This window comes from Salvelinus namaycush, chromosome 28 (assembly GCF_016432855.1).
Source record: "Salvelinus namaycush isolate Seneca chromosome 28, SaNama_1.0, whole genome shotgun sequence".
NCBI lineage: Eukaryota > Metazoa > Chordata > Actinopteri > Salmoniformes > Salmonidae > Salvelinus > Salvelinus namaycush.
In genome coordinates this window covers 2,452,679-2,478,843 of record NC_052334.1, presented here as the reverse complement: position 1 = coordinate 2,478,843, position 26,165 = coordinate 2,452,679, and the positions used below count along the sequence as shown (strand labels likewise).

The 26,165-nt window shown below is 41.1% G+C and overlaps 1 protein-coding gene across 1 annotated transcript in view; it reads left to right on the top strand.

The window, feature by feature from the left end:
* The window catches only part of LOC120023631 (M1-specific T cell receptor beta chain-like), an 84,966-nt gene extending 59,141 nt beyond the window's left edge, over window positions 1–25,825 (top strand). Inside the window, exons 3-7 of the mRNA XM_038967676.1 lie at window positions 15,292–15,339; window positions 18,903–19,253; window positions 19,407–19,433; window positions 21,364–21,470; window positions 24,310–25,825. Of these exons, the coding sequence (XP_038823604.1) occupies window positions 15,292–15,339; window positions 18,903–19,253; window positions 19,407–19,433; window positions 21,364–21,470; window positions 24,310–24,333 (557 nt within the window). The 3' untranslated portion in view covers window positions 24,334–25,825. The remainder of the gene's footprint in view (window positions 1–15,291; window positions 15,340–18,902; window positions 19,254–19,406; window positions 19,434–21,363; window positions 21,471–24,309) is intronic.
* Window positions 25,826–26,165: the final 340 nt, after the last annotated feature.

Genomic DNA, 26,165 nt, shown 5'->3' with positions numbered 1-26,165 from the left:
GAGACGGCAGATACGCGTGTGAACAACAGGCCATAGAGATAGATAGAGTTATCTTTGTATCTGTGCCAATATAGCGTCTTTGACAGCATGGGCATCGCCATTGAGACTATCTCCATTTTAAAGTAGTCAATTTTCTTCTTCTTCAAAGAACTCGCCAGCTTATGAACTGACCGACATTGACTTTCTTGACTCAAAGCTTTGATAGGAAAATAGCTTTTAATTATGTACGATTGGGTAAGATTGAAATTCCGTTTATGCTTTACAAAACAACAAAGCGACATTATTTTTCTGCCCAGTTAGCGGGTAGATTTGCTTTTAGCCAAATCCTTTTAGAGCAAGCCAAATAATTTCATGTTTTAAAAGTTATCCTAGATTAGATCAGGATTCATTGTTTGAATGGTAAGATGCCATATATATAATATATATTATACATTGTCTACGATTAAGTACAAGGACTTTTCAAGGACCAAATTGAGGAAATGTCTGACTTTCAAGATAGGACCTATTCCAGTACTTGAATTTCTGTACTCCAAATTCAAGTTCAACTAGCCTACTTCAAGCCCCTTGTATTGTTTAAAATTACAGGTGTAATATGGAAACCAAAATGTATCTGTGATGTTACTTCATTACCAGAATGCATTGTGAATAAGCCCACTAGGCTCACGTAAGGTGATGTCATTATATCCAGAATAATTAATAGGAATAGCTTTGGGTGTTGCGCAATAGTCTATCCTACACAATTGAGCACAGTAGACCTGGTGTCCAATCTGAGGCACATAAACATGTAAAAACATGAACCCATTACCTTGATGCTTTCTCTGTTAAATCTAATGAGATCCTGATGTAAACCAAGCAGACAACAGATGATTAACATCAAAAGACTAGAGATATTAGATCCAACATGGATCCAGACACAACTGTCTTCCTGAGCATAACGAATGAGACACCAAAATATTATTTTGTCCAGTATTTGGGCTGTTGTTACATCATCACTTGACTGAGAAAAGTCCTTCCTGGATCAGATGATGGTGTGGGAAAATATCACGTTGGAATTAAACAGCTGGACACCAAATGCACATCCAACAAGTATTATACATAATCATTGATGAACCACGTTAATGACAGTATCGATTTAGGTTTTAAGTATCAAGGTAAGGTGCTTCTTTCAGTTAGAAGCATTTGATTTTGCAATCACGCACATTTTTGGGGGGGGGATTTGTGTGCCCATGAAAACTGTTTTCCCCCTAACATAAGGAGACACTAAATGTTATGTAGTTACACTGATCTCTATACAACAAAAAAATTGTCCAACAAATCCATGATTATTACAGGGATCAAGTTCAATGTCTAAATTAACTGATTAATGCTTAAAACTCTACAGGATCGGTGTCCCCCCCACGGGACGGTTGAGCTAACGTAGGCTAATGCGATAAGCATGAGGTTGTAAGTAACAATAACATTTTCCAGGACATAGACATATCTGATGTGGGCAGAAAGCTTAAATTCTTGTTCATCTAACTGCACTGTCTAATTTACAGTATCTATTACAATGAAAGAATACCATGCTATTGTTTGAGGAGAGTGCACAATTATGAACTTGAAAAGTTATTAATAAACAAATTAGGCACATTTGGGCAGTCTTGACACAAAATGTTGATCAGAAATGCAATGGTTCATTGTCTAAAACTTTCAGTCTAAAACTTTGCATATACAATGCTGCCATCTAGTGGCCAAAATCTAAATTGTACCTGGGCTGGAATAATAGAGTATGGCCTTTCTCTTGCATTTCAAAGATGATGGTACAAAAAAATTAAAAATAAACGCAGTTTTTTTTTCTTTGTATTGTCTTTTACCAGATCTAGTGTGTTATATTCTCCTACACTCCTTTCACATTTCCACAAACTTCAATGTGTTTCCTTTTAAATGGTATCAAGAATATGCATATCCTTGCTTCAGGTCCTGAGCTTCAGGCAGTTAGATTTGGGTATGTCATTTTAGGTGAAATTTGAGGAGAAAAGGGGCGGATCCTTATATATGATATAACGGCAACTTCTACAGCCATAAACGCAAGACAAAAAAAATGATGTTTTATGTCAAGACGTCAACCATAAGAAATGGGTTAAACATAGCTTTTAAATCAAACCGTGAATTTGATGAAATATATCTATGTTCCCCCTTATATCTTAATGTAATGACAATCATTTTTTTAGGAGGGGAGAGGGGAAGGAGGAGGGGAGAGAGGAAGGAGGAGGGGAGAGGAGAGGGGAGAGGAGGAGGGGAGAGGGGAGAGAGGAAGGAGGAGGGGAGAGGGGAGAGGGGAGAGGAGGAGGGGAGAGAGGAAGGAGGAGGGAGAGGAGAGGGGAGAGGGGAGGGGAGGAGGGGAGAGGGGAGAGAGGAAGGAGGAGGGGAGAGGAGAGGAGGAGGGGAGAGGAGAGAGGAGGAGGGGAGAGGGGAGAGAGGAGAGAGGAAGGAGGAGGGGAAAGAGGATGGGAATATAGGAAGGAGGAGGTGAGAGGGGAAGGAGGAGGGGAGAGAGGAAGGAGGAGGGGAGAGGAGAGGGGAGAGGGGAGGGGAGGAGGGGAGAGGGGAGAGGGGAGAGAGGAAGGTAAGAGGGGAGAGGGGAGAGAGGAAGGTAAGAGGGGAGAAGGGAGAAGGGAGAGGGGAGAGGGGAGAGAGGAGAGAGGAAGGAGGAGGGGAAGGAGGAGGGTGAATAGAGGAAGGAGGAGGGGAAGAGAGGAAGGAAGAGGGGAGAAGGAGGTGAGGAGAGGAGAAGGAGGAGAGGAAGGAGGAGGGTAAGAGAGGAAGGAGGAGGGTAAGAGAGAAATGGAGGACGGTGATTAGAGGAAGGAGGATGGAAAGAGAGGAAGGAGGAGGGGAGAGAGGAAGGAGGAGGGGAGAGAGGAAGGAGGAGGGGAGAGAGGAAGGAGGAGGGAGAGAGGGGAGAGAGGAAGGAGGATGGAAGAGAGGAAGGAGGAGGGGAGAGAGGAAGGAGGATGGGAAGAGAGGAAGGAGGAGGGGAGAGAGGAAGGAGGAGGGGAGAAGGAGGAGAGGAGAGGGGAAGGAGGAGAGGAAGGACCTGAAGAGAGGAAGGAGGAGAGGAAGAGAGGAAGGAGGATGGGAGAGGAATGAGGAGAGTAGAAGACTTGGGTAAAGGCAAAAAATTTTGATAGCAGCATCACTTCCTGGTGTCCTGGGGACATAATTTCTTGGTCTGATGAACAGGTGAGAGGAGGAGGAGGAAGAAGAGAGAGAGACAGAGAGAGAGAGAAAGGAGAGTGAACGGAGGAGACGTTCAGACTGTCCCTCTTTCTCTCAGTCCTGTGATGTCTGTCAGGATGAAGCTGCTGCGTGTGACTCTGGCTCTCCTCCTCGCTGCCAGTAAGAACTGTCCTCTACTTACACACATTACCGGCTTTACAAATCAGCAGTGTGGAAACTGATATTCTGTGTGTTCAAAGTCAACCTGATCATTGTTCCTGCGATCGTTGAAATTACAGAAATGATTTTAATTTGTAATCACTTTCAGGTTGATACTTACTTCATAGATGTTTTAATGTTTCATGTATTTTTTTCTTTACAGATTACTGTGGCGGTGTAACAGTTCAACAGTCTCCTGTCCAGTCTGTGTGTAGAGAAGGAGACGTGTCAGTCACTCTAGGGTGTTACCATGACGACAGCAGCTACTACTACATGTTCTGGTACCGACAGAGAGACAACAACATGGAGATGCTAACATATTCTCTGGGTCAAGGCGTGTGGGAAATACAACCTCCCTTTGAGAAGGATGTACATTACACCATGAGCAGGCCGGAGCTGACCAGATCCACTCTGGAGATCAAGAACCTGGAGGTTGGGGACGGGGCTGTGTATTACTGTGCTTCCAGTACAGCACGATGACTCAGAACAGATACACTTCCTTACAACAACCCCTAGAAGCCACAGGAGGAGGGGGGGGAGGAGAGGAGGAGGGGGGGAGAGGGGAGAGGAGGAGGGGGGAGGGGGGAGGGGGGAGGGGGGGAGAGGAGAGGGGGAGGGCAGGAAGAAACCACACCAGAGAGAAGGGGGGGAGGAGGGTGGAGGGGGGGAGGAAGAAACCACACCAGAGACAAGGCGGAGAGGAGGGGTAGTGGGGGTGGAGGGGGGGAGGAAGAAACCACACCAGAGACAAGGCGGAGAGGAGGGGTAGTGGGGGTGGAGGGGGGATTGGAGGAAGAAACCACACCAGAGACAAGGCGGAGAGGAGGGGTAGTGGGGGTGGAGGGGGGGGAGGAAGAAACCACACCAGAGACAAGGCGGAGAGGAGGGGTAGTGGGGGTGTAGTTGGTGACATCTCTAATTTCTTGGTATTTTGGTCTTTTAGTCCTCCATTTACAACCTTTTATTTTAATTGTAGAGGTTTTTTCAATTGTAAAAAATGACCAAAAAACCAGCAGTAAAGATGAACAATGTTCTCATGTTGGGGCTCTCCGTCTTCTTCTGGACTTAGGGCTCGTTTCGATCCGCATCGCAGAAGTTCAGCTTTACAGCGTGATTGAAAATGAAAAGCCATGTTCCCGCCTTATCGGAGACTACATTCAGTGAACCAGTCGGCTCAATCGGATCGGAAAAATACCTTTCAAATTTTGGTTGCGGAATCTGTATGGATTCAGCGTTATGGATTGAACAGAGCCCTAAACCATCTTCCTGTTAATGTTTATGGAATCAGAAAACTGATCTGTTCAGATATGAGTTTTGTGACCTCTTACTCGCTGGCCTAGTCAGGGATTCTATAGTCATATGTCATGTCTATATTAGATTTTGCGTGGCCAATGCATGTCAAAGCGAGTTTTTCTCCTCTTTTCTCCGCCCATATTCCTGACCGACATGTGTCACCTCAGCTGAGAACTCCTATATGGTCGCCAGATGGCTAGTTTTCTTGCTGAAAGGGAGTTTGAAATATTAGCATTATCAGATAGGCACTTTTTGAAATGACCTCCAAGACATTCCACCATGTTGTCAACGGTGACACCTGAACCACAGAGAAGTTGTCAACGGTGACACCCGAACCACAGAGAAGTTGTCAACGGTGACACCCGAACCACAGAGAAGTTGTCAACGGTGACACCCGAACCACAGAGAAGTTGTCAACGGTGACACCCGAACCACAGAGAAGTTGTCAACGGTGACACCCGAACCACAGAGAAGTTGTCAACGGTGACACCTGAACCACAGAGGAAGGATTCATTATGACCACTCCCTTCCGTTCGAAAATTAGAGAAACCATGAGGGAACGCTAACTAGTTACATGGGAGCTAACAGGCAAATATTTAAACATGACATTTATTTAAATATTACATTTTTGTTGAAGGAGAAACAGAAAAATGATAGAATTATGATTACAGATCATACAGTCTCAGTCAAAGTGAAAATGTAGCATGTCTTCATTGGGGATCTACTTTATCTATGTTAGGCTGTGATATCGTTCTCCTGTCTAGACTACTCGTCACCGCTAGCAACCAGTACCTAGCGGGCACAAGTTATTAGCTAGCTATATAACGTTATTACCTGACAACATTGACGCTCAATATATTTGGTTAAATTCTCAGCAATATTCACAATTGAATTCAGGACAGAATGCTTTAATAGTATGTGTTTTTGTTGTAGCTAGGTAACTGTTGTTAGCTAGCGGGCACACGTTATTAGCTAGCTATATAACGTTATATCCTGACAACATTGATGTTGTAGCTAGGTAACTGTTGTTAGCTAGCGGGCCATAGCTTCCTCTCCAACCGGTGATGACAACAGAGGTGTAATGCCTCTGCTGAGGGTACATGACTCATTGGCCCCCACACAGACAGAGGTATACTTACCACCTTATTTTTTTATTTGATTTAACCTGGCAAGTCAGTTAAGAACTTCTTATGGCTGCAAGCCCTATATCGGGATCAATATGACAACAGCCAGTCCAAGTGCAGGGCGCCAAATTCAAAAAACAGAAATCTCATAATTAATATTCCTCAAACATACATGTGTCTTATATCATTTTAAAGGTAATCTTGTTGTTAATCCCACCAAACTGTCCGATTTCAAATAGGCTTTTCAGCGAAAGCACTACAAACGATTATGTTAGGTCACCACAAAACTAAAAATAATCATATCCATTTTTCCCAGCAAATGATAGCATCACAAAAACCAGAATAGAGATAAAATGAATCACTAACCTTCGATTATTTTCATCAGATGACACTCATAGGACTTCATGTTACACAATACATGCGTGTTTTGTTTGATTCAATTCATATTTATATCAAAAAATCTGAGTTTACATTGAGGCTACAAGAATCACTAAATGCAAAAACATCAAGTGACTTTGCATAGCCCATCGTTTCAACATGAATACTCATCATAAATATAGATGATAATACAAGTTATACACATTGAACTATAGATATACCTCTCCTTAATGCAACCGCAATGTCAGATTTAAAAAAAACTTTAAGGAAAAATAACTGCACGCTATAATCTGAGACGGCGCTCAAAGTAGCATGTCACAGCTAACAAAGATAGCGTCACTATAAACAACAAAATATATTATAAATATTTCATTACCTTTGTTGGTTTCGATCAGAAGGCTTAGCAGAAACTCCAGGTCCACAATAAATGTTTGTTTTGTTCGAAAAAATCCGTTATTTATGTCCAATTGTTACCGCGTTTGGTAAACATATCCAAACGCTAATTCTGGTCAGCTTCATATCGGACAAAAACTTCAAAATGTGATATTACCGGTCGAAGAAACATTTCAAACTAAGTACTGAATCAATCAGTAGGATGTTTTTAACATATAGCTTCAATAAAGTTCCAACCGGAGTATTCTTTGTTCTCTTCGTGAGCCTTGGAACGGCAGTGGCTTGCATGAGGAAGAGGGATGTTACGCGAGTGGCTGCTTGATGGACACCTGACTGATTCTGCTCTCATTCTCTCCCACAATATCATAGAAGTCTCATTGGAATTTCTATTTATTGCTGACATCTAGTGGAACCCCTAGGCAGTGCAACCCCAGTCCTACGTCATTTGGAATTCTTTTGGGACTCTGTTGAATACAGACAATCTCAGATTTCTGACTTCCGGTTTTGATTTCAACTCAGGATTTTGCCTGCCAATATGAGTTCTGTTAATCTCAGAGAAATAATTCAAACAGTTTTAGAAACTTTGGAGTGTTTTCTATCCAATATTAATAATAATATGCAAATATTAGGAACTATGACTAAGGAGCAGGCCGTTTGAAATGGGCACCTTTCATCCAAGCTACTCAATACTGCCCCTGCAGCCATAAGAATTATTAAGAACAAATCCTTATTTACAATGACGGCCTACCCGGGCCAAACCCTCCCCTAACCCGCACGACGCTGGGCCAATTGTGCACCAACATTTTCAGCTTCCAGGAATTGCGTACAGATCCTTGCGACACGGGGCTGTGCATTATCATGCTGAAACATGAGGTGATGGCGGTGGATGAATGGCACGACAATGGGCTGCTCAGGATCTCGTCACGGTATCTCTGTGCATTCAAATTGCCATCGATAAAATGCAATTGTGTTTGTTGTCCGTAGCTTATGCCTGCCCCGTACCATAACCCCTCCTCCACCATGGGGCACTCTGTTCACAACGTTGACATCAGCAAACGGCTCGCCCACACGACGCCATACAAGCTGTCTGCCATCTGCCCGGTACAGTTGAAACCGGAATTCATCCGTGAAGAGCACACTTCTCAAACATGTCAGTGGCCATCGAAGGTGAGCATTTGCTCACTGAAATCAGTTACGACGCTGAACTGCAGTCAGGTCAAGACCCTGGTGAGGATGACAAACACGCAGATGAGTTTCCCTGAGACGGTTTCTGACAGTAGCGGTTATGATATGAAGGTTTGGCTTAGAACTGGGGGGGGGGTTTGCATGGTCACAGACAGCTGATGTGTTGTGAAGGGAAACGGTGAGAGGAGAGAGCAAAGATACGAGAAGCAATTCTACAACGAACAAATTGATCCTGCTGTGTTGTGTATGTAGCTGCTTTGAAAGTGAACTGTGTTTGTGTGTGATCAGGTGTGTATTCATTCCGCCGATTCTGTTGAAAAACATTTTCTTAAACGGAAGAACGAAATGGGGATAAACATACCTGAATTTGTCCAATAGAAACTCTTGTTTGCAACTGTTGGACTAATGATTACACCCTAGATCAGCTAGATGCAGGCAAGAGTGTTCAAGGCGGTATTGAATGTGTCACTGTCTGTCACCTTGATTTTTTTGATTTTTTTATCTTGACCTGTGCACCTACGTTGTAATCTGTCATTCATAGTCTAGGTTGTAGCGACGTCATGATGAATATAGGGGAATTTGAGAATCATTTAGTAGCCTAAACCTATCGATGTTACATTGAGCTGGATGAATGGAATATGAATGATGTCATCCAATATGCTGTAATAGAAATAAGGCCATGCTCATATAAAACAAATTAGTCTCATCTTAAACGTCACTGAATGTACGTATGTATGAACCACCAACCTTGTTCTGGTTCTGGTTAGCGCTGGGGGAGTTCGATTAACCTGAGGCGAGTACAGGCACAGGCTAGAAGGGATACAGCTCTTGTCAAATGAATGTCAGATTTCCAAAAAATCCACTTTTTTACGTTAATTTGACAAAAGCTTGATCCCTTCTAGCCATGACCGCTAAAGCGGTAAGAGAGGAGTGCCCTTCTGAAATAGATCATCTGCACTGCTCGGTCATGTTGTCAACAAGGCAGCATGATGCATCGTCCAGAAACATACGTCTCTTTTCCATAGAATACATTATTGAATTTTATAACTACTTTTCATTTGGGAAGTGTCACGTTCCTGACCTATTTCTGTTAGTTTGTTGTATGTGTTAGTTGGTCAGGACGTGAGTTTGGGTGGGCATTCTATGTTTTCTGTTTCTATGTTGGTTTAAGGGTTGCCTGGTATGGCTCTTAATTAGAGGCAGGTGTTTTGCGTTGTCCTCTAATTGAGAGTCATATTTAGGTAGGTTGTTTCACAGTGTTCGTTGTGGGTGGTTGTCTCCTGTGTCAGTGTTTGTCGCACCATACGGGACTGTTCGGTATGTTTGTACATCGTCATTTTTGTGTAGTCTATTTTTCCCTGTTCGTGCGTTCTTCGTGTTTTATTGTAAGTTCGTATGTCTAGGTTTGTCTACACATTCGTTTTGTTATTTTGTTAGTTAATTCAAGTCTAGTTCGTTTTCTGTCTTAGTTGTTTCGTCGTGTCTTTATTAAATCATGTCATTTCACAAAGCTGCGCCTTGGTTCAATCACTACTCCTCCTCTTCGGTTGAAGAGGAGGAGGACTGCCGTTACAGGAAGGCAGAGCTTGTTTTTATCAAAAGCAATCACTTGTGAAAACAAAGGATCCTACGTATTACTCCACGTGCTTAAACCTACTGCACCTCACTATTGTTTTGAGCCGACTTCACCGTGGGCCAAAACGGGGCACCCGGCTCATGCCGGGTGTGAGGAGGCAGGCTGGGTCCATAAGGACTGTAGTCAACACCAACCCGGTCCAACCCGGGGCATTAATAGAACCCACTGTAGAACCTGGTTAAGATCAACCACCACATGATTTACCACATTTATTGAACCACACATTTAATAAACCACACATTTAATTAACTATGTATTTAATTTACCACACATTTAATTAACCACACATTTAATTAACCACACATTTAATTAACCACACATTTTCACATAGCAAGCTAGCTAGGTTTAAACAAGTTTGTGTTTGAGGATTTATGCTTTTACTGTTAGATTTGTGTTATGTATATTATGTTTTGTGTTTCTGTAAAACCTGTATTGTGTTTGTGTTTCTGTAAAGACTGTCTCCTGTTTGTGTTTCTGTAAAGACTGTCTCCTGTTTGTGTTTCTGTAAAGACTGTCTCCTGTTTGTGTTTCTGTAAAGACTGTCTCCTGTTTGTGTTTCTGTAAAGACTGTCTCCTGTTTGTGTTTCTGTAAAGACTGTCTCCTGTTTGTGTTTCTGTAAAGACTGTCTCCTGTTTGTGTTTCTGTAAAGACTGTCTCCTGTTTGTGTTTCTGTAAAGACTGTCTCCTGTTTGTGTTTCTGTAAAGACTGTCTCCTGTTTGTGTTTCTGTAAAGACTGTCTCCTGTTTGTGTTTCTGTAAAGACTGTCTCCTGTTTGTGTTTCTGTAAAGACTGTCTCCTGTTTGTGTTTCTGTAAAGACTGTCTCCTGTTTGTGTTTCTGTAAAGACTGTCTCCTGTTTGTGTTTCTGTAAAGACTGTCTCCTGTTTGTGTTTCTGTAAAGACTGTCTCCTGTTTGTGTTTCTGTAAAGACTGTCTCCTGTTTGTGTTTCTGTAAAGACTGTCTCCTGTTTGTGTTTCTGTAAAGACTGTCTCCTGTTTGCGTTTCTGTAAAGACTGTCTCCTGTTTGCGTTTCTGTAAAGACTGTCTCCTGTTTGCGTTTCTGTAAAGACTGTCTCCTGTTAACCTTTCTGTAAAGACTGTCTCCTGTTAACCTTTCTGTAAAGACTGTCTCCTGTTTGTGTTTCTGTAAAGACTGTCTCCTGTTTGTGTTTCTGTAAAGACTGTCTCCTGTTTGTGTTTCTGTAAAGACTGTCTCCTGTTTGCGTTTCTGTAAAGACTGTCTCCTGTTTGCGTTTCTGTAAAGACTGTCTCCTGTTTGCGTTTCTGTAAAGACTGTCTCCTGTTAACCTTTCTGTAAAGACTGTCTCCTGTTAACCTTTCTGTAAAGACTGTCTCCTGTTTGTTTCTGCGTGTACATTATAATGATATATTATTATCCAGGCACATTACCAAGTACATGAATGGGGTAAACCAACTCTGAGAGTATGTATAAGGCTGTGTGAGAGAAGGTTTGAATCCTAATCAACCCGTCCAATGTGAGGACATCTGTTGTTGAAGTACAGGAGATCAATACAGCAGGAGACGAGCTGCGTAATGGACGCTGAACAGCCTTGTTAGTACATCAGTCCAATTAGATGTTGTATTTCCCTTCTTTATCAGCTTCAGACAAAAGCTAATATTTCCCTTAAAACGCTGTTTTTTGGATGAATAGATAGAACAATCAGTGGGTGTTTCTCTGACTGTCTGACTGTCATGGAGGTATCTCTAGTATACAGTGGTGTAAAGTACTTAAGTAAAAATACTTTAAAGTACTTCTTAAGTCGTTTTTCTGGGGGTATATGTACTTTACTATTTATATTTAAATACTTTTACTTCACTACATTCCTAAAGAAAATAATCTACCTTTTACTCCATACATTTTCCCCTGACACCCAAAAGTACTTGTTACATTTGGAATGCTTAGCAGGACAGGAAAATTGCCTAATTCACACTTACCAAGAGAACATCCCTGGTCCTCCCTACTGCCTCTGATCTGGAGGACTCACTAAACACACTTGCTTCATTTGTAAATTCTGTCTGAGTGTTGGAGTGTGCCCCTGGCTAACTAGATAAAATACAAAATCAAATGGTGACATCTGGTTTGCTTCATATAAGGAATTTGAAATTATTTATACTTTTACTTTTGATAATTAAGTATATTTTAAACCAAATACTTTTAGGCTTATACTCAAGTAGTGAATTTCATAGTTACTTGAATCATTTTCTATTAAGGTATCTTTACTTTTACTCAAGTATGACAATTGGATACTTTTTCCACCACTGCTGGTATATAAGCCTACCCTTGATATCAAATGAAGCCCTTCGATTAAAAAGGGACACATTTCTCAGAGATGATCCTACACTGACCCCTGGTGGGTAACTGTGGGATTACACAAAGTCTAATCTATTCTGTTCAATTCAATTCCATTGGCTTGAGATATAAAACAAACACGTTTAAGATTATCCCTAAATACATATACCTTTTATACAAACCATTCCACAATATAATGATACTGTCACTAAAGCAGATACCTCCTACCAGTTAAACAAAGGTTGAATAAAAAATAAAAAAAATAAAAAGATATGATCAAATGTAATTAGAATCAAGTTAGAAGGTAGTGCACGTTTTAGACTGGATCTTGTCAGCCCTGCTCTGTGATAGGCTGTTACTGTCACATGATGCAGCATGGCAGGGGGGAGAGGAGAGGGAGAGGGGACAGGGCTGTGACTTAGACAGCTGTCATTTTACATTTTTAGATTAAAAAAAAACATTTACCTGTCCTTCCCTCCTCCTCTACTCCTCCTCCTCTACTCCTCCTACTCCTCCTCCTCCTCTCCTCCTCCCCCTCCTCTCCTCCTCCTCTCCCCCCCTCCTCCTCCTCCCCCTCCTCTCCTCTCCTCCTCCTCCCCCTCCTCTCCTCTCCTCCTCCTCCCCCTCCTCTCCTCCTCCTCTCCCCTCCTCCTCCTCTCCTCTCCTCCCTCTCCTCCCCCTCCCTGCTACTTTTCTTAGTACTGCTGACGGAAATAGAAGTTGTCAGTTTGGACCAGGATCCAACTGCAGTAACAACAGTAAAATGTCATGATGTTAATTATAAACATTACATTTGGATATTGTCTTTTTACATTGTCTTTTTTATTGATGTTATTCATTACATCAATCAATAAAAAAAGTCAATATCCAGACGTAAACGTTTATTATTAAAATCCTGAATTTGCTGTTCTATTTATAGGGTCAGAACAGGATCCAACTACAGTAGCCCTCTGTGCCGACGCACCTGCAGACAGATCCTGAGAGACTGAGATGGTGACAGAGATACAGAGAGAGAACAGGGGAGGGGAAATAAACAGCAGAAAGAACAGAACGAGTGTTTTTGTGTGATGCTTTAACACTGTGGGGACAGGGGGCCACGGTGATACATTTACATAGAGACGTCGTACCAAAACCTCCTACCGTTCACTTCCATACAGGAGAGGGCTGGGGCCTATTCACACACTACTACAGACTGTCGAGGAGTCTGGAGAGATGCTTCGATGATACTGAAGGATAAAACAAGATTTCAACCAATCTTCAGGATTATAAAATCTACTTTATTGGGAGCATTTTCCTGGACAAGACAACAAACTTATGAAGTCAGATTTAGTTACATAAGGGAGTTTGTTTGATTCCTGTTTGACCATAAAATCTCCTCAAATGCATTGCTGAACTCAGTAGTTCTTTTTAGAGTATCTCTGAGTATCTCTGAGGGTCTGTGAGTATCTCTGAGTATCTCTGAGTATCTCTGTTTATATTCCCTTGAGGCTGAATGACAAAGAGATCTGAGGTATTTTTGGAAGAGGAGGCAAACGATGTGACACTGGAAGTGAGGCCTACTTTGGGAATGGAACCAAACTCACTGTTTTAGGTAAGTCCACTTCAGATGAATGACATTGATATAGATCTGTAACCCTGAAGATGTTCGATTAGTGTCTATGATACAACTGAACTAAATGGTTGATGTGAAAACACTGTGACTTCAACTCAACCAGCCTTCTTTGGCAATGGAACCAAACTCACTGTTTTAGGTAAATACTTTCTCATCTATAGACTTACTGTACCTGACAATGTTATGTTTATGGATCTAATGGTTCATTTGAACAATTGATTAGTATTAAAAAGCGGGTATTATTTTAGGTGCCAAATGTGTCGTTCAGTAGCTAGTGGTTGGCACATTACTGCTCAGTATGTCTGCACTGTGACAACTATGATCCTGCATTCTTTGGAGCCGGAACCAAACTGACTGTTCTGGGTAAGAGAATATTCACCATGAAGGAACTAATGGGACTCTATGTGTGGTTTAGGGGCTTGGTGATGAGTTAGTTAGTTGATTATGGATTCAGTACATTAGATTAGTTCATAGTAGTGTTACTCCACTCAATGCTTTTTGATGTTAAGGCTGTACACTGTGCCAACTATGAGGCCTATTTTGGACCAGGCACCAAATTAACAGTTCTCGGTAAGTAATCCGTACACTATGTTTGGCGTATATGGACAATGAATGTGAGTGAGACAACATACTCGTGAGAAGAGATTTGATATCGTAGTATTACTGTATGTTTGAGTCATCTGTGTCGGTCTTGTTAACTGGTTAAAACACGGTGTTGATTGGTAGGACGTCTTGAACAATACAGTTATCGAAGGTCATGTACGATTGGGATGTAAAGTTAACGAGAAAAGGACTTGCTAGACTAGAGCAGTGTTCCACTGTACTGTGTTAATGGTGCCAGCCAGGCTCAGCATGTCCATATATCTATATTAGAGCAGTGTTCCACTGTACTGTGCTAGTAGTGCCAGCCAGGCTCAGCATGTCCATATATCTATATTAGAGCAGGGTTCCACTGTACTGTGCTAGTGGTGCCAGCCAGGCTCAGCATGTCCATATATCTATATTAGAGCAGGGTTCCACTGTACTGTGCTAGTAGTGCCAGCCAGGCTCAGCATGTCCATATATCTATATTAGAGCAGGGTTCCACTGTACTGTGCTAGTGGTGCCAGCCAGGCTCAGCATGTCCATATATCTATATTAGAGCAGGGTTCCACTGTACTGTGCTAGTAGTGCCAGCCAGGCTCAGCATGTCCATATATCTATATTAGAGCAGGGTTCCACTGTACTGTGCTAGTAGTGCCAGCCAGGCTCAGTGTGTCCATATATCTATATTAGAGCAGGGTTCCACTGTACTGTGCTAGTAGTGCCAGCCAGGCTTACTTCGGTGGAGGAACCAGGTTGACTGTTCTTGGTGAGAAATGACACTGAAAAAAGAGCAGTAATCTGTTGGTTATTAACCATGTAAGCTATGTGGTTATAATGTATGTGGTTGTAAAGTTTATTAGAGAATTGTACTGTAACAGAATGACTGGGTGGTATCTTTGGACGTCCTCCTGACGTGGTTACATACAGGTGGAGTAAATCCACTGTGCTGGTGGTGCCAGCCAGGCTTACTTTGGTGGAGGAACCAGGTTAACTGTTCTAGGTGAGACATGACACCAACATAATATAACGTTTGCACCTGATTGGGATTGTTTTTAAACGACATGTAATTTGAGCACCTTTCCATCTTATGGTTACAATCTGTAGGATACAGTGTGTGGTTGATATTCATGGATTGGAATGTGACCTAAAGATTGGTCGAGGTGGAACGCACTTGGATTTCATTTGTAAAATAGTCACCATCATTTATTTGGTTATAAACTATGTCAGATTCACCCCCCGCCAGCTGAATGTCTCAGAGTTCCTGTGAAGAGTTTTTGAATAACTTTATTAACAAAGTAACAAATATTGAGTGAAAACAAAGTCAGAGTAAAGATACGGCCGTGTGTCTCTGTGCTCGTACTCGGAGGCATATTTTGGAGCCGGCACCAAACTCACCGTTTTAGGTAAGAAAATGAACAATGAACTGTTGTGGAATCTATCTGACAAATGTACACGAGGGAGTAACAAAGACCAACTAATTTACATTTGGCAATAGAGAAAATATCTCATTTGACTATACGTTTAAATCGTGTTAAAGTAAGAGAGTGTATTTGAATGGATCACAGTAAAGGCATTAGTTATGTGCTCCAGTCATCATGGGTTAGGGTCCAGTCATCATGGTATAAAGCTGTCTGGCTCCGTGCCCAGACACAGTCGACCTTCATTATAATACTTGTTATCAGCTAGAGGAGAAGAGGTTCCTTAGCAGTGGAACCAGACACAGTTGACCTTCATTATAATACCTGTTATCAGCTAGAGGGGAAGAGGTTCCTTAGCAGTGGAACCAGACACAGTCTACCTTCATTATAATACCTGTTATCAGCTAGAGGGGAAGAGGTTCCTTAGCAGTGGAACCAGACAGTCTACCTTCATTATAATACTTGTTATTAGCTAGAGGGGAAGAGGTTCCTTAGCAGTGGAACCAGACACATTTCATAGAATAACAAAATCCAACAACCAAAGACAGCAGGTTGGGGGTGTAAAGGCTACAGCTAAACTCTGCTAGTACTGAGTAGTGAGGAGGGGTTATCTCTGTAGCTGTGTATCAGTGTGAACAACAACCAGGCATACTTCGGCAGTGGCACCAAACTCACAGTTCTGGGTGAGAAAACTGATTCTGTCATCTGTTATCTATGCCGTCATGGGTTTATCTGTTACTGAAAGAGACGTATTATTTTTTAAATCCGGTGTGTGAACCAGAGATGGAGAGAATCTCTTTATGGTTTATAAAACAATGTTCCAGGCTTTGGTTTGTATGAATCTATATTGTGGTGTTGTATCAGTTTGAATGGAAGTGCATAATAGTTCAGAACAGGCAAAGTAACAGATCTGTGTCAGATGTAATCCAGTGTCTGTAATGTAGAGTACGGTATGTCTCTGTGGTACAAGGATAAGGCAGAGTTTGGTCCAGGTACCAGACTCACTGTTCTAGGTAAGGGATTCAGCTTTTCAACTTTCTTTAAAAAAAATATTGCAAATACATCATCATGAAATTATTTTTAAATTAAAGGGTTTGTTTGCTTTGAATTCCTGGCGTAGTTGAGCATGAAAATATTAATGGGGGGGAAAAACATTGAAGCTGTACAAAGAGCTAATGATAAAGTGAATTAGCCCTATGCTCTGTCGACATAGACATGCTTAGAAATACAGTATTACTTCCTTTGCTACAAGCCAAACTACTGCAAATACACCAATGGGGAGCTAGAATCCTCTTGGTTTTCTGTCTGTGAGTATGTGGTGTGCTCTGGTGGTTATGCTGCCTACTTTGGAGAGGGAACTAAGCTAACAGTTCTGGGTAAGAATACTGTAATACTGTTAGAATACTGTTATAATACTGTAAGAATACTGTTATAATAACGTAAGAATACTGTAGTAATACTGTAAGAATACCACAGTAATACTGTAAGAATACTGTTATAATACTGTAGTAACACTGTAAGAATACCGCAGTAACACTGTAAGAATACAGTTATAATACTGTAAGAATACTGTGGAAATACTGTAAGAATACTGTTATAATACTGTAAGAATACTGTTATAATACTGTGGTAATACTGTAAGAATACTGTTATAACAATGTAAGAATAATACTGTAATACTGTTATAACAATGTAAGAATACTGTAAGAAGAATACTGTAATACTACTGTAGTAATAATGATACTCTACGAATACTGTAAGAATACTGTAAGAATAATAATGTAAGAATAATACTGTAGTAATAGTAATACGGTGAGAATGCTGCAAGAATAATACTGTAAGAATAATACTGTACGAATACTGTAATACTACTGCAATAATAATACTGCAGGAATAATACTGTAAGAATAATACTGTAAGAATAATACTGTAGTAATAGTAATACTGTGAGAATGCCACAATAATAATACTGCAAGAATAATACTCTAAGAATACTGTAATAATACTGTGTAAATAATACTGTAGTAGTAATACTGTGATGATGATGTGATACTAATATTTTTAATAATGCTGTAGTAATAATTTTATAATAATATTGTACTACTAGTGTGATAATAATACTGTTGTAATACTTCAATAATAATACTGTGATACTACTGTAATAATAATACTGTGGTAATACATCGATAATAATACTGTAATACTACTGTAATAATAATACTAATACTACTGTAGTAATAATAATACTAATACTACTGCAATAATACAACTGGAATAATAATACTGTGATACCACAGTAATAATAATATTATACTACTACTGTAATACTACTATAATAATAATACTAAAATTATACTGTGATACCACTGTAATAATACTGTAATAATAATACGGTGGTAATACTGTAATAATAATACTGTAATACTACTGTAGCAATAATACTATAATAATATTGCAATACTGATGTAATAATAGTACTCAAATAATAACGCTGTAATAATAATACTATAATAATACTGTGATAACACTGTCATAAAAATACTGTAATACTACTGTAATAATACCATAATAACACTGTGATAATACTGTAATACTACTGTAAAAATACAAATGTATTACAACTGTAATAATAATACTAATACTACTGTAATAATACTATTGTAATACTAATACTGTAATACTACCGTGATAATAAAACGGTGATAATACTTTCATAATAGTACTGTAATACTGTAATAATAATACTAATACTACTGTAATAATAACACTGTAATAATACTGTAATACTACTTCAATAATACTACTCTAATACTGCTGTAATAATAATACTGTAATAATACTGTAATAATAATACTAATACTACTGTAATAATAACACTGTAATAATAATAATGTAATACTACTTTAATAATACTACTCTAATACTGCTGTAATAATAATACTGTAATAATACTGTAGTGATAATACTATACTAATACTGTAATAATACTACTGTTATAATAATACTGTGATACTACTGTAATAATAATACTATGATAATACAGTGATAATACTATAATAATAATGATGTGATAATACTGTACTAATAATACTATGTTAATACTGTGATAATACTGTAATAATACTACTGTAATACTGTTATAATAACCTCTATGTTCTACTCAGTCTTGACTGATTACATTATATAGGGGTGGTACAGTTCAGTAACAAAGTGGTTCTTTCCAAGCTGCTGTCATACACCCTCTGTTTCTATGTGTTTGACTTGGCACACATTTTGTAATTAATGACATTCTGTGATTAATGTCATTTTGTGATTAACACATTTTGTGATCAACTCATTTTGTGATTAACTCATTGATTCATTTTGTGGTTAACTCATTGATTCATTTTGTGATTAACTGTCTCATTGATTCATTTTGTGATCAACTCTCTCATTGATTCATTTTGTGATTAACTGTGTTTTAAATCACTCAGGTTCAGGTATGATGTCGACAACAAACAGAGCCATTGAATTGAGTGTTAAAATATTCCACTGTTTTCTCCCTGCAGATCCAAACATCAAAGTCACTGAACCCACAGTGAAAGTCCTTCCACCCTCCACTAAGGAGTGTGAAGACAGAAACAAGAAGAAGAAGAAGACCCTGGTGTGTGTAGCCACCCGCTTCTACCCCGACCACGTCACGGTCTACTGGCAAGTCAACAATGTCAACACAACTGCAGGCGCCGGGACCGACAACAAGGCCTTGTGGGATAAAGATAGTTTATACAGTATCACCAGCAGACTGAGAGTACCAGCCAATGACTGGCACAACCCAAAGAACAGTTTCACCTGCAATGTCATCTTTTTCAATGGGACTGGAAATACAACTGAGAAACACACCATTAGTGGAGATCTCCAAGGTAATAAAACATGAACACTGTCTGTGTTTATGAGAAGAAAGAGATTTGACTGAACTAGTCCACTAGTTTTGAGGCTCTAATGTATTCCCCTGTGTCTAAGTGGTACTGTGGTGTATAATCTCATCTGAAACTTTCCTTCTTTGTTTCTTTCAGGTCAAATTGGGGGAGAGATAACGACAGGTAAATGTGCCCATTTTATATTACAGTTATTTTTCTACATTCCTAAAAACATGGCATACTGTACTGATGACCTGCATACTGTACTGATGGCCTGCATACTGTACTGATGACCTGCATACTGTACTGATGGCCTGCATACTGTACTGATGACCTGCATACTGTACTGATGACCTGCATACTGCACTGATGACCTGCCTACTGTACTGATGACCTGCATACTGTACTGATGACCTGCATACTGTACTGATGACCTGCATACTGTACTGATGGCCTGCATACTGTACTGATGGCCTGCATACTGTACTGATGACCTGCATACTGTACTGATGGCCTACATACTGTACTGATGACTGTACTGATGACCTGCATACTGTACTGATGACCTGCATACTGTACTGATGGCCTGCATACTGTACTGATGACTGTACTGATGACCTGCATACTGTACTGATGGCCTGCATACTGTACTGATGGCCTGCATACTGTACTGATGACCTGCATACTGTACTGATGACCTACATACTGTACTGATGACCTGCATACTGTACTGATGACCTGCATACTGTACTGATGACTGTACTGATGACCTACATACTGTACTGATGACCTGCATACTGTACTGATGACCTGCATACTGTACTGATGGCCTGAATACTGTACTGATGGCCTGCATACTGTACTGATGACCTACATACTGTACTGATGGCCTGCATACTGTACTGATGGCCTGCATACTGTACTGATGACCTGCATACTGTACTGATGACCTGCATACTGTACTGATGACCTGCATACTGTACTGATGACCTGCATACTGTACTGATGACCTGCATACTGTACTGATGAACTGCATACTGTACTGATGACCTGCATACTGTACTGATGACCTGCATACTGTACTGATGACCTGCAATGTATATCAGGGTTTTCCTGGTCCTGGTCCTGGGTTAGGGGTTAGGGGTTAGGGTTAGGATTAGGGGTTAGGGTTAGGGGTTTGGGTTAGGGTTAGGGGTTAGGGTTTGGGTTAGGGTTAGGGTTGCCCTGGAACTACCCACCTGATTCCACTAATTACCTAATCATCAAGCCTGATTAGCGGAAGCAGGTGTGTCAGTTCTACGGAAAAAACTATGAGCTTCCCTTTGGATCCCAAAGACCAAGAAACACTGGCCTAGATCATTGGTTGGATCCCCAGGACCAAGAAACACTGGCTTAGATCATTGGTTGGATCCCCAGGACCAAGAAACACAGGCCTAGATCATTGGTTGGATCCCCAGGACCAAGAAACACAGGCCTACATCATTGGTTGGATCCCCAGGATCAAGGTACACTGGCCTAGATCATTGGTTGGATCCCCAGGACCAAGGAACACAGGCCTAGATCATTGGTTGGATCCCCAGGACCAAGGAACACAGGCCTAGATCATTGGTTGGATCCCCAGGACCAAGAAACACAGGCCTAGATCATTGGTTGGATCCCCTGGACCAAGAAACACAGGCCTAGATCATTGGTTGGATCCCCAAAACCAAGGAACACAGGCCTAGATCATTGGTTGGATCCCCAGGACCAAGAAACACAGGCCTAGATCATTGGTTGGATCCCCTGGACCAAGAAACACAGGCCTAGATCATTGGTTGGATCCCCAAGACCAAGAAACACAGGCCTAGATCATTGGTTGGAACCCCAGGACCAAGAAACACAGGCCTAGATCATTGGTTGGATCCCCAGGACCAAGAAACACTGGCCTAGATCATTGGTTGGATCCCCAGGACCAAGAAACACAGGCCTAGATCATTGGTTGGAACCCCAGGACCAAGAAACACTGGCCTAGATCATTGGTTGTGCTGTATTTTTCCTCAATGGACGATCTGCTAACAAAATCATCTGATACCACCTTAATCAAGGTCATTTGAATGTATTATTGTCCTTGCAGATAACTATGTGAAGAGCACCCAGACTGCCAAGCTGGCCTACAGCATCTTCATCGCTAAGAGTACCTTCTACGGCCTGGTCGTCATGGTTATGATTTGGAAGTTCCAGGTGAGTTGACTAGAACTATGACAAAGGTTCATCAAACAGCCATCTCTCTCCTCTTCTATCTATGCCTTGTGCTAGAGGAGTCCCAGATCAGTTTGGTACTGTCTTGCCAACTCCTCTGGTCAGGGTGACAGTGACTCACTGGGCACACCATATCATTTCAACGTGGATAATTGGGACATATTTGGTTTAGACGTTGATCAATGAAATTACAATTTATATTCACCCAATTAAAAAGACAGCCAAAAGTTAGTTGAATTTCCAACGTGTTATCCCCATGATTTCAACCATCTAAAAGCACAACCAAGTTCAAATGGGAAAAAACTATGTCTGATTTTTGGGTTTATTTGTCAACCAAATGTCTGTCGTTGCTCTTTCAACCATTTTAAAGCACAACAAAGTTGAAATGGGGGAAACAGTGTCAGATATTTAATCATTTATAGAACAGATTAATGTGTTATCACTGTGCTTCGTCTAATAGCAGAACCAAATGACCTGGATTTCAGTTGAGAGTTACATTAGAGTACATGGTACAAGGGATCAATGCCATTGGAGATTCTATTCCGATTTTAAGCTGAGATCTCTCAACAATCCATCCCACGAGAGCACAGAGGTAATAATCAGTGACATCATAGCTAAGACTTGGTTTTAAAACCTTGAAGACAGATGAACTCTCCAGTAGGAGGTGCTGCCCAGACTAATGTTTATGTTTCTGATAGAGGCCATGACCTTGATTATCTGATATTGTTTTAAATCTATCAAAATTCTACATATTTTGTTTATGTTGAAATTATATTTTGTTTATGTTGAAATTAGTTTACCATAATGACACAATCCTGTGATTTTAAATCCCCCCCCCCCCCCAAAATAAACAGTTTACGTCGATTACTTTGTTTTAAAAACTAATGTATATTCCACGTAGATTCCACATCACAATACGTTGACAAATGACGTTGAAACAACGTTGATTCAACCAGTTTGTGCCCAGTGGGATTTCACAGGACAGGCAGGATATGCAGCACAAACTGATCTGGGATCCAGTGGGATATCACAGGACAGGCAGGATATGCAGCACAAACTGATCTGGGATCAGCTAAGCTATGGGCTAATGAAGGTTCTATCCTGGCACCATCAGGCTAGCTATGGGCTAATGAAGGTTCTATCCTGGCACCATCAGGCTAGCTATGGGCTAATGAAGGTTCTATCCTGGCACCATCAGGCTAGCTATGGGCTAATGAAGGTTCTAACTTGGCACCATCAGGCTAGCTATGGGCTAATGAAGGTTCTAACCTGGCACCATCAGGCTAGCTATGGGCTAATGAAGGTTCTAACCTGGCACCATCAGGCTAGCTATGGGCTAATGAAGGTTCTATCCTGGCACCATCAGGCTAGCTATGGGCTAATGAAGGTTCTAACCTGGCACCATCAGGCTAGCTATGGGCTAATGAAGGTTCTATCCTGGCACCATCAGGCTAGCTATGGGCTAATGAAGGTTCTAACCTGGCACCATCAGGCTAGCTATGGGCTAATGAAGGTTCTAACCTGGCACCATCAGGCTAGCTATGGGCTAATGAAGGTTCTAACCTGGCACCATCAGGCTAGCTATGGGCTAATGAAGGTTCTAACCTGGCACCATCAGGCTAGCTATGGGCTAATGAAGGTTCTAACCTGGCACCATCAGGCTAGCTATGGGCTAATGAAGGTTCTAACCTGGCACCATCAGGCTAGCTATGGGCTAATGAAGGTTCTATCCTGGCACCATCAGGCTAGCTATGGGCTAATGAAGGTTCTAACCTGGCACCATCAGGCTAGCTATGGGCTAATGAAGGTTCTAACCTGGCACCATCAGGCTAGCTATGGGCTAATGAAGGTTCTAACCTGGCACCATCAGGCTAGCTATGGGCTAATGAAGGTTCTAACCCGACACCATCAGGCTAGCTATGGGCTAATGAAGGTTCTAATCCGGCACCATCAGGCTAGCTATGGGCTAATGAAGGTTCTAACCTGGCACCATCAGGCTAGCTATGGGCTAATGAAGGTTCTAACCTGGCACCATCAGGCTAGCTATGGGCTAATGAAGGTTCTAATCTGGCACCATCATATAAATAAAAACCTTGATTCTATTTCTGTGGGCACCATAATGTCTTTATCCTGTATCTCTGTGTTTCACATACAGACACCATAATGTCTTTATCCTGTATCTCTGTGTTTCCCATACAGACACCATAATGTCTTTATCCTGTATCTCTGTGTTTCCCATACAGACACCATACTGTCTTTATTCTGTATCTCTGTGTTTCACATACAGACACCATGCTGTCTTTATTCTGTATCTCTGTGTTTCCCATACAGACACCATACTGTCTTTATCCTGTATCTCTGTGTTTCACATACAGACACCATACTGTCTTTATTCTGTATCTCTGTGTTTCACATACAGACACCATACTGTCTTTATTCTGTATCTCTGTGTTTCCCATACAGACACCATACTGTCTTTATCCTGTATCTCTGTGTTTCCCATACAGGCACCATACTGTCTTTATTCTGTATCTCTGTGTTTCACATACAGACACTATGCTGTCTTTATTCTGTATCTCTGTGTTTCTCATACAGACACCATACTGTCTTTATCCTGTATCTCTGTGTTTCCCATACAGACACCATACTGTCTTTCTTCTGTATCTCTGTGTTTCCCATACAGACACCATACTGTCTTTATCCTATATCTCTGTGTTTCCCATACAGACACCATGCTGTCTTTATTCTGTATCTCTGTGTTTCACATACAGACACCATACTGTATTTATCCTGTATTTCTGTGTCTGTGTTTCACATGCAGGGCTCCTCAGAGAAACATATTTAACGGAACACAAGTGGCCCAAGGAGGATGTCCTGCATGGGCGTTGATTCTTCCATGGGATCAAGGACGGACTGGCAAAAGGGCAATTCTGGCGAATGCCAAATGGACTGATTCATCTTTAGCCCAGTGGGCCTGTCTAAATTGGCATTTTTTAGCAAAATAATAATAAGTTGGCTAGTAAAGAGGGCCTTAAGGCAAAACATGGGCAGGTGTGTTAGAAAGGCCTGGGCCGGTTTCTGGTCCCAGTTTGCCCCTGCATGTAATTGTATTGTCCATTGTGCTTATTGTGTCCATCATCTCTTTATTACCCTGTCTACGTGAAGATGTGCTTTTTAGAATCTCCTATGAACATGAACTTACAATTTAAATGTATATTTGAATCAATTCAGCCAAAACAATCTTTCCATTAACTTACAAAACCAATGTCTGTTTGCTTTTCCAGTAATTACAGTATAGTATGTATGAATACATTCTGCTTTCCGATTTCTACATGTTAATTTGTGAATAATAAACTGTATATAATTATGGACAGATCGAAATATACCTCTCCACAGTTAAATATTTTCACGACCCTCCCCCTCATAGAATTAAGTCAATCTAATGTTTACGACCACAAATAACAAGAACTGTAGCGACCCTGTTTTTATAAACGTGGATATCGACGTCGCCACTTCAGCAAGCTTTTCTGGCACAGTTGATGCCACGCAGGGCTTTGGGCCAGAAGGTTGAGGGTTCACCGACCACCACGGACGAGCTCACTCTCCCTGCCCGTTTCATCACATTACGATCAGAGACTGAGGCAGACGAGCTCACTCTCCCTGCCCGTTTCATCACATTACGATCAGAGACTGAGGCAGACGAGCTCACTCTCCCTGCCCGTTTCATCACATTACGATCAGAGACTGAGGCAGACGAGCTCACTCTCCCTGCCCGTTTCATCACATTACGATCAGAGACTGAGGCAGACGAGCTCACTCTCCCTGCCCGTTTCATCACATTACGATCAGAGACTGAGGCAGACGAGCTCACTCTCCCTGCCCGTTTCATCACATTACGATCAGAGACTGAGGCAGACGAGCTCACTCTCCCTGCCCGTTTCATCACATTACGATCAGAGACTGAGGCAGACCAAGATCAGCTAGGGGGAAATCAGATTTTCAACATTTTGATGCCACATTTATATAAAATATATGCAACAACTTTTCCACCGATAGGTTTAACAACCAATCAACAAAGCATACCAACTTCTGGCACTTTAATAATCATGGTTTGTGTTTTGAACAAACAGAAAATACATCCCTCCCTACCTTGTAGACTTAGCCAGTATTGAAGGCTTGGCTTGACAATCTTAGTGTCATTAAACGTTCTGGTGTTTTGTAACAATGTCTCTTTTCATTCATCAATTGGCCACTGCACAGTTTGGATTGATTGATTCATTTTAATTGTATGTAAATAAAATACATATATTAAAAAATGTTTTATACACATTATTGTTTTAAGTGACTGGGATTGCACAATAAAGTCTGGGATTTATTTCCATTGTGGTCCCTATTTTTTATTTACATAAATACATATACAATTACATAGATAGAGACAAAACAATGGTCAACCTCCAGATGAGTATGAGGGAAGTACAATTCTGACCAGCTTGTTTATTCTTTAGATGGTTGGAGCTGCTGGTGAACCATGATGATAATCAGACACTAGACTAGATGTTTGGGGCTGCTGGGGAACCATGATGATAATCAGACACTAGACTAGATGTTTGGGGCTGCTGGTGAACCATGATGATAATCAGTGACACTAGACTAGATGTTTGGGGCTGCTGGTGAACC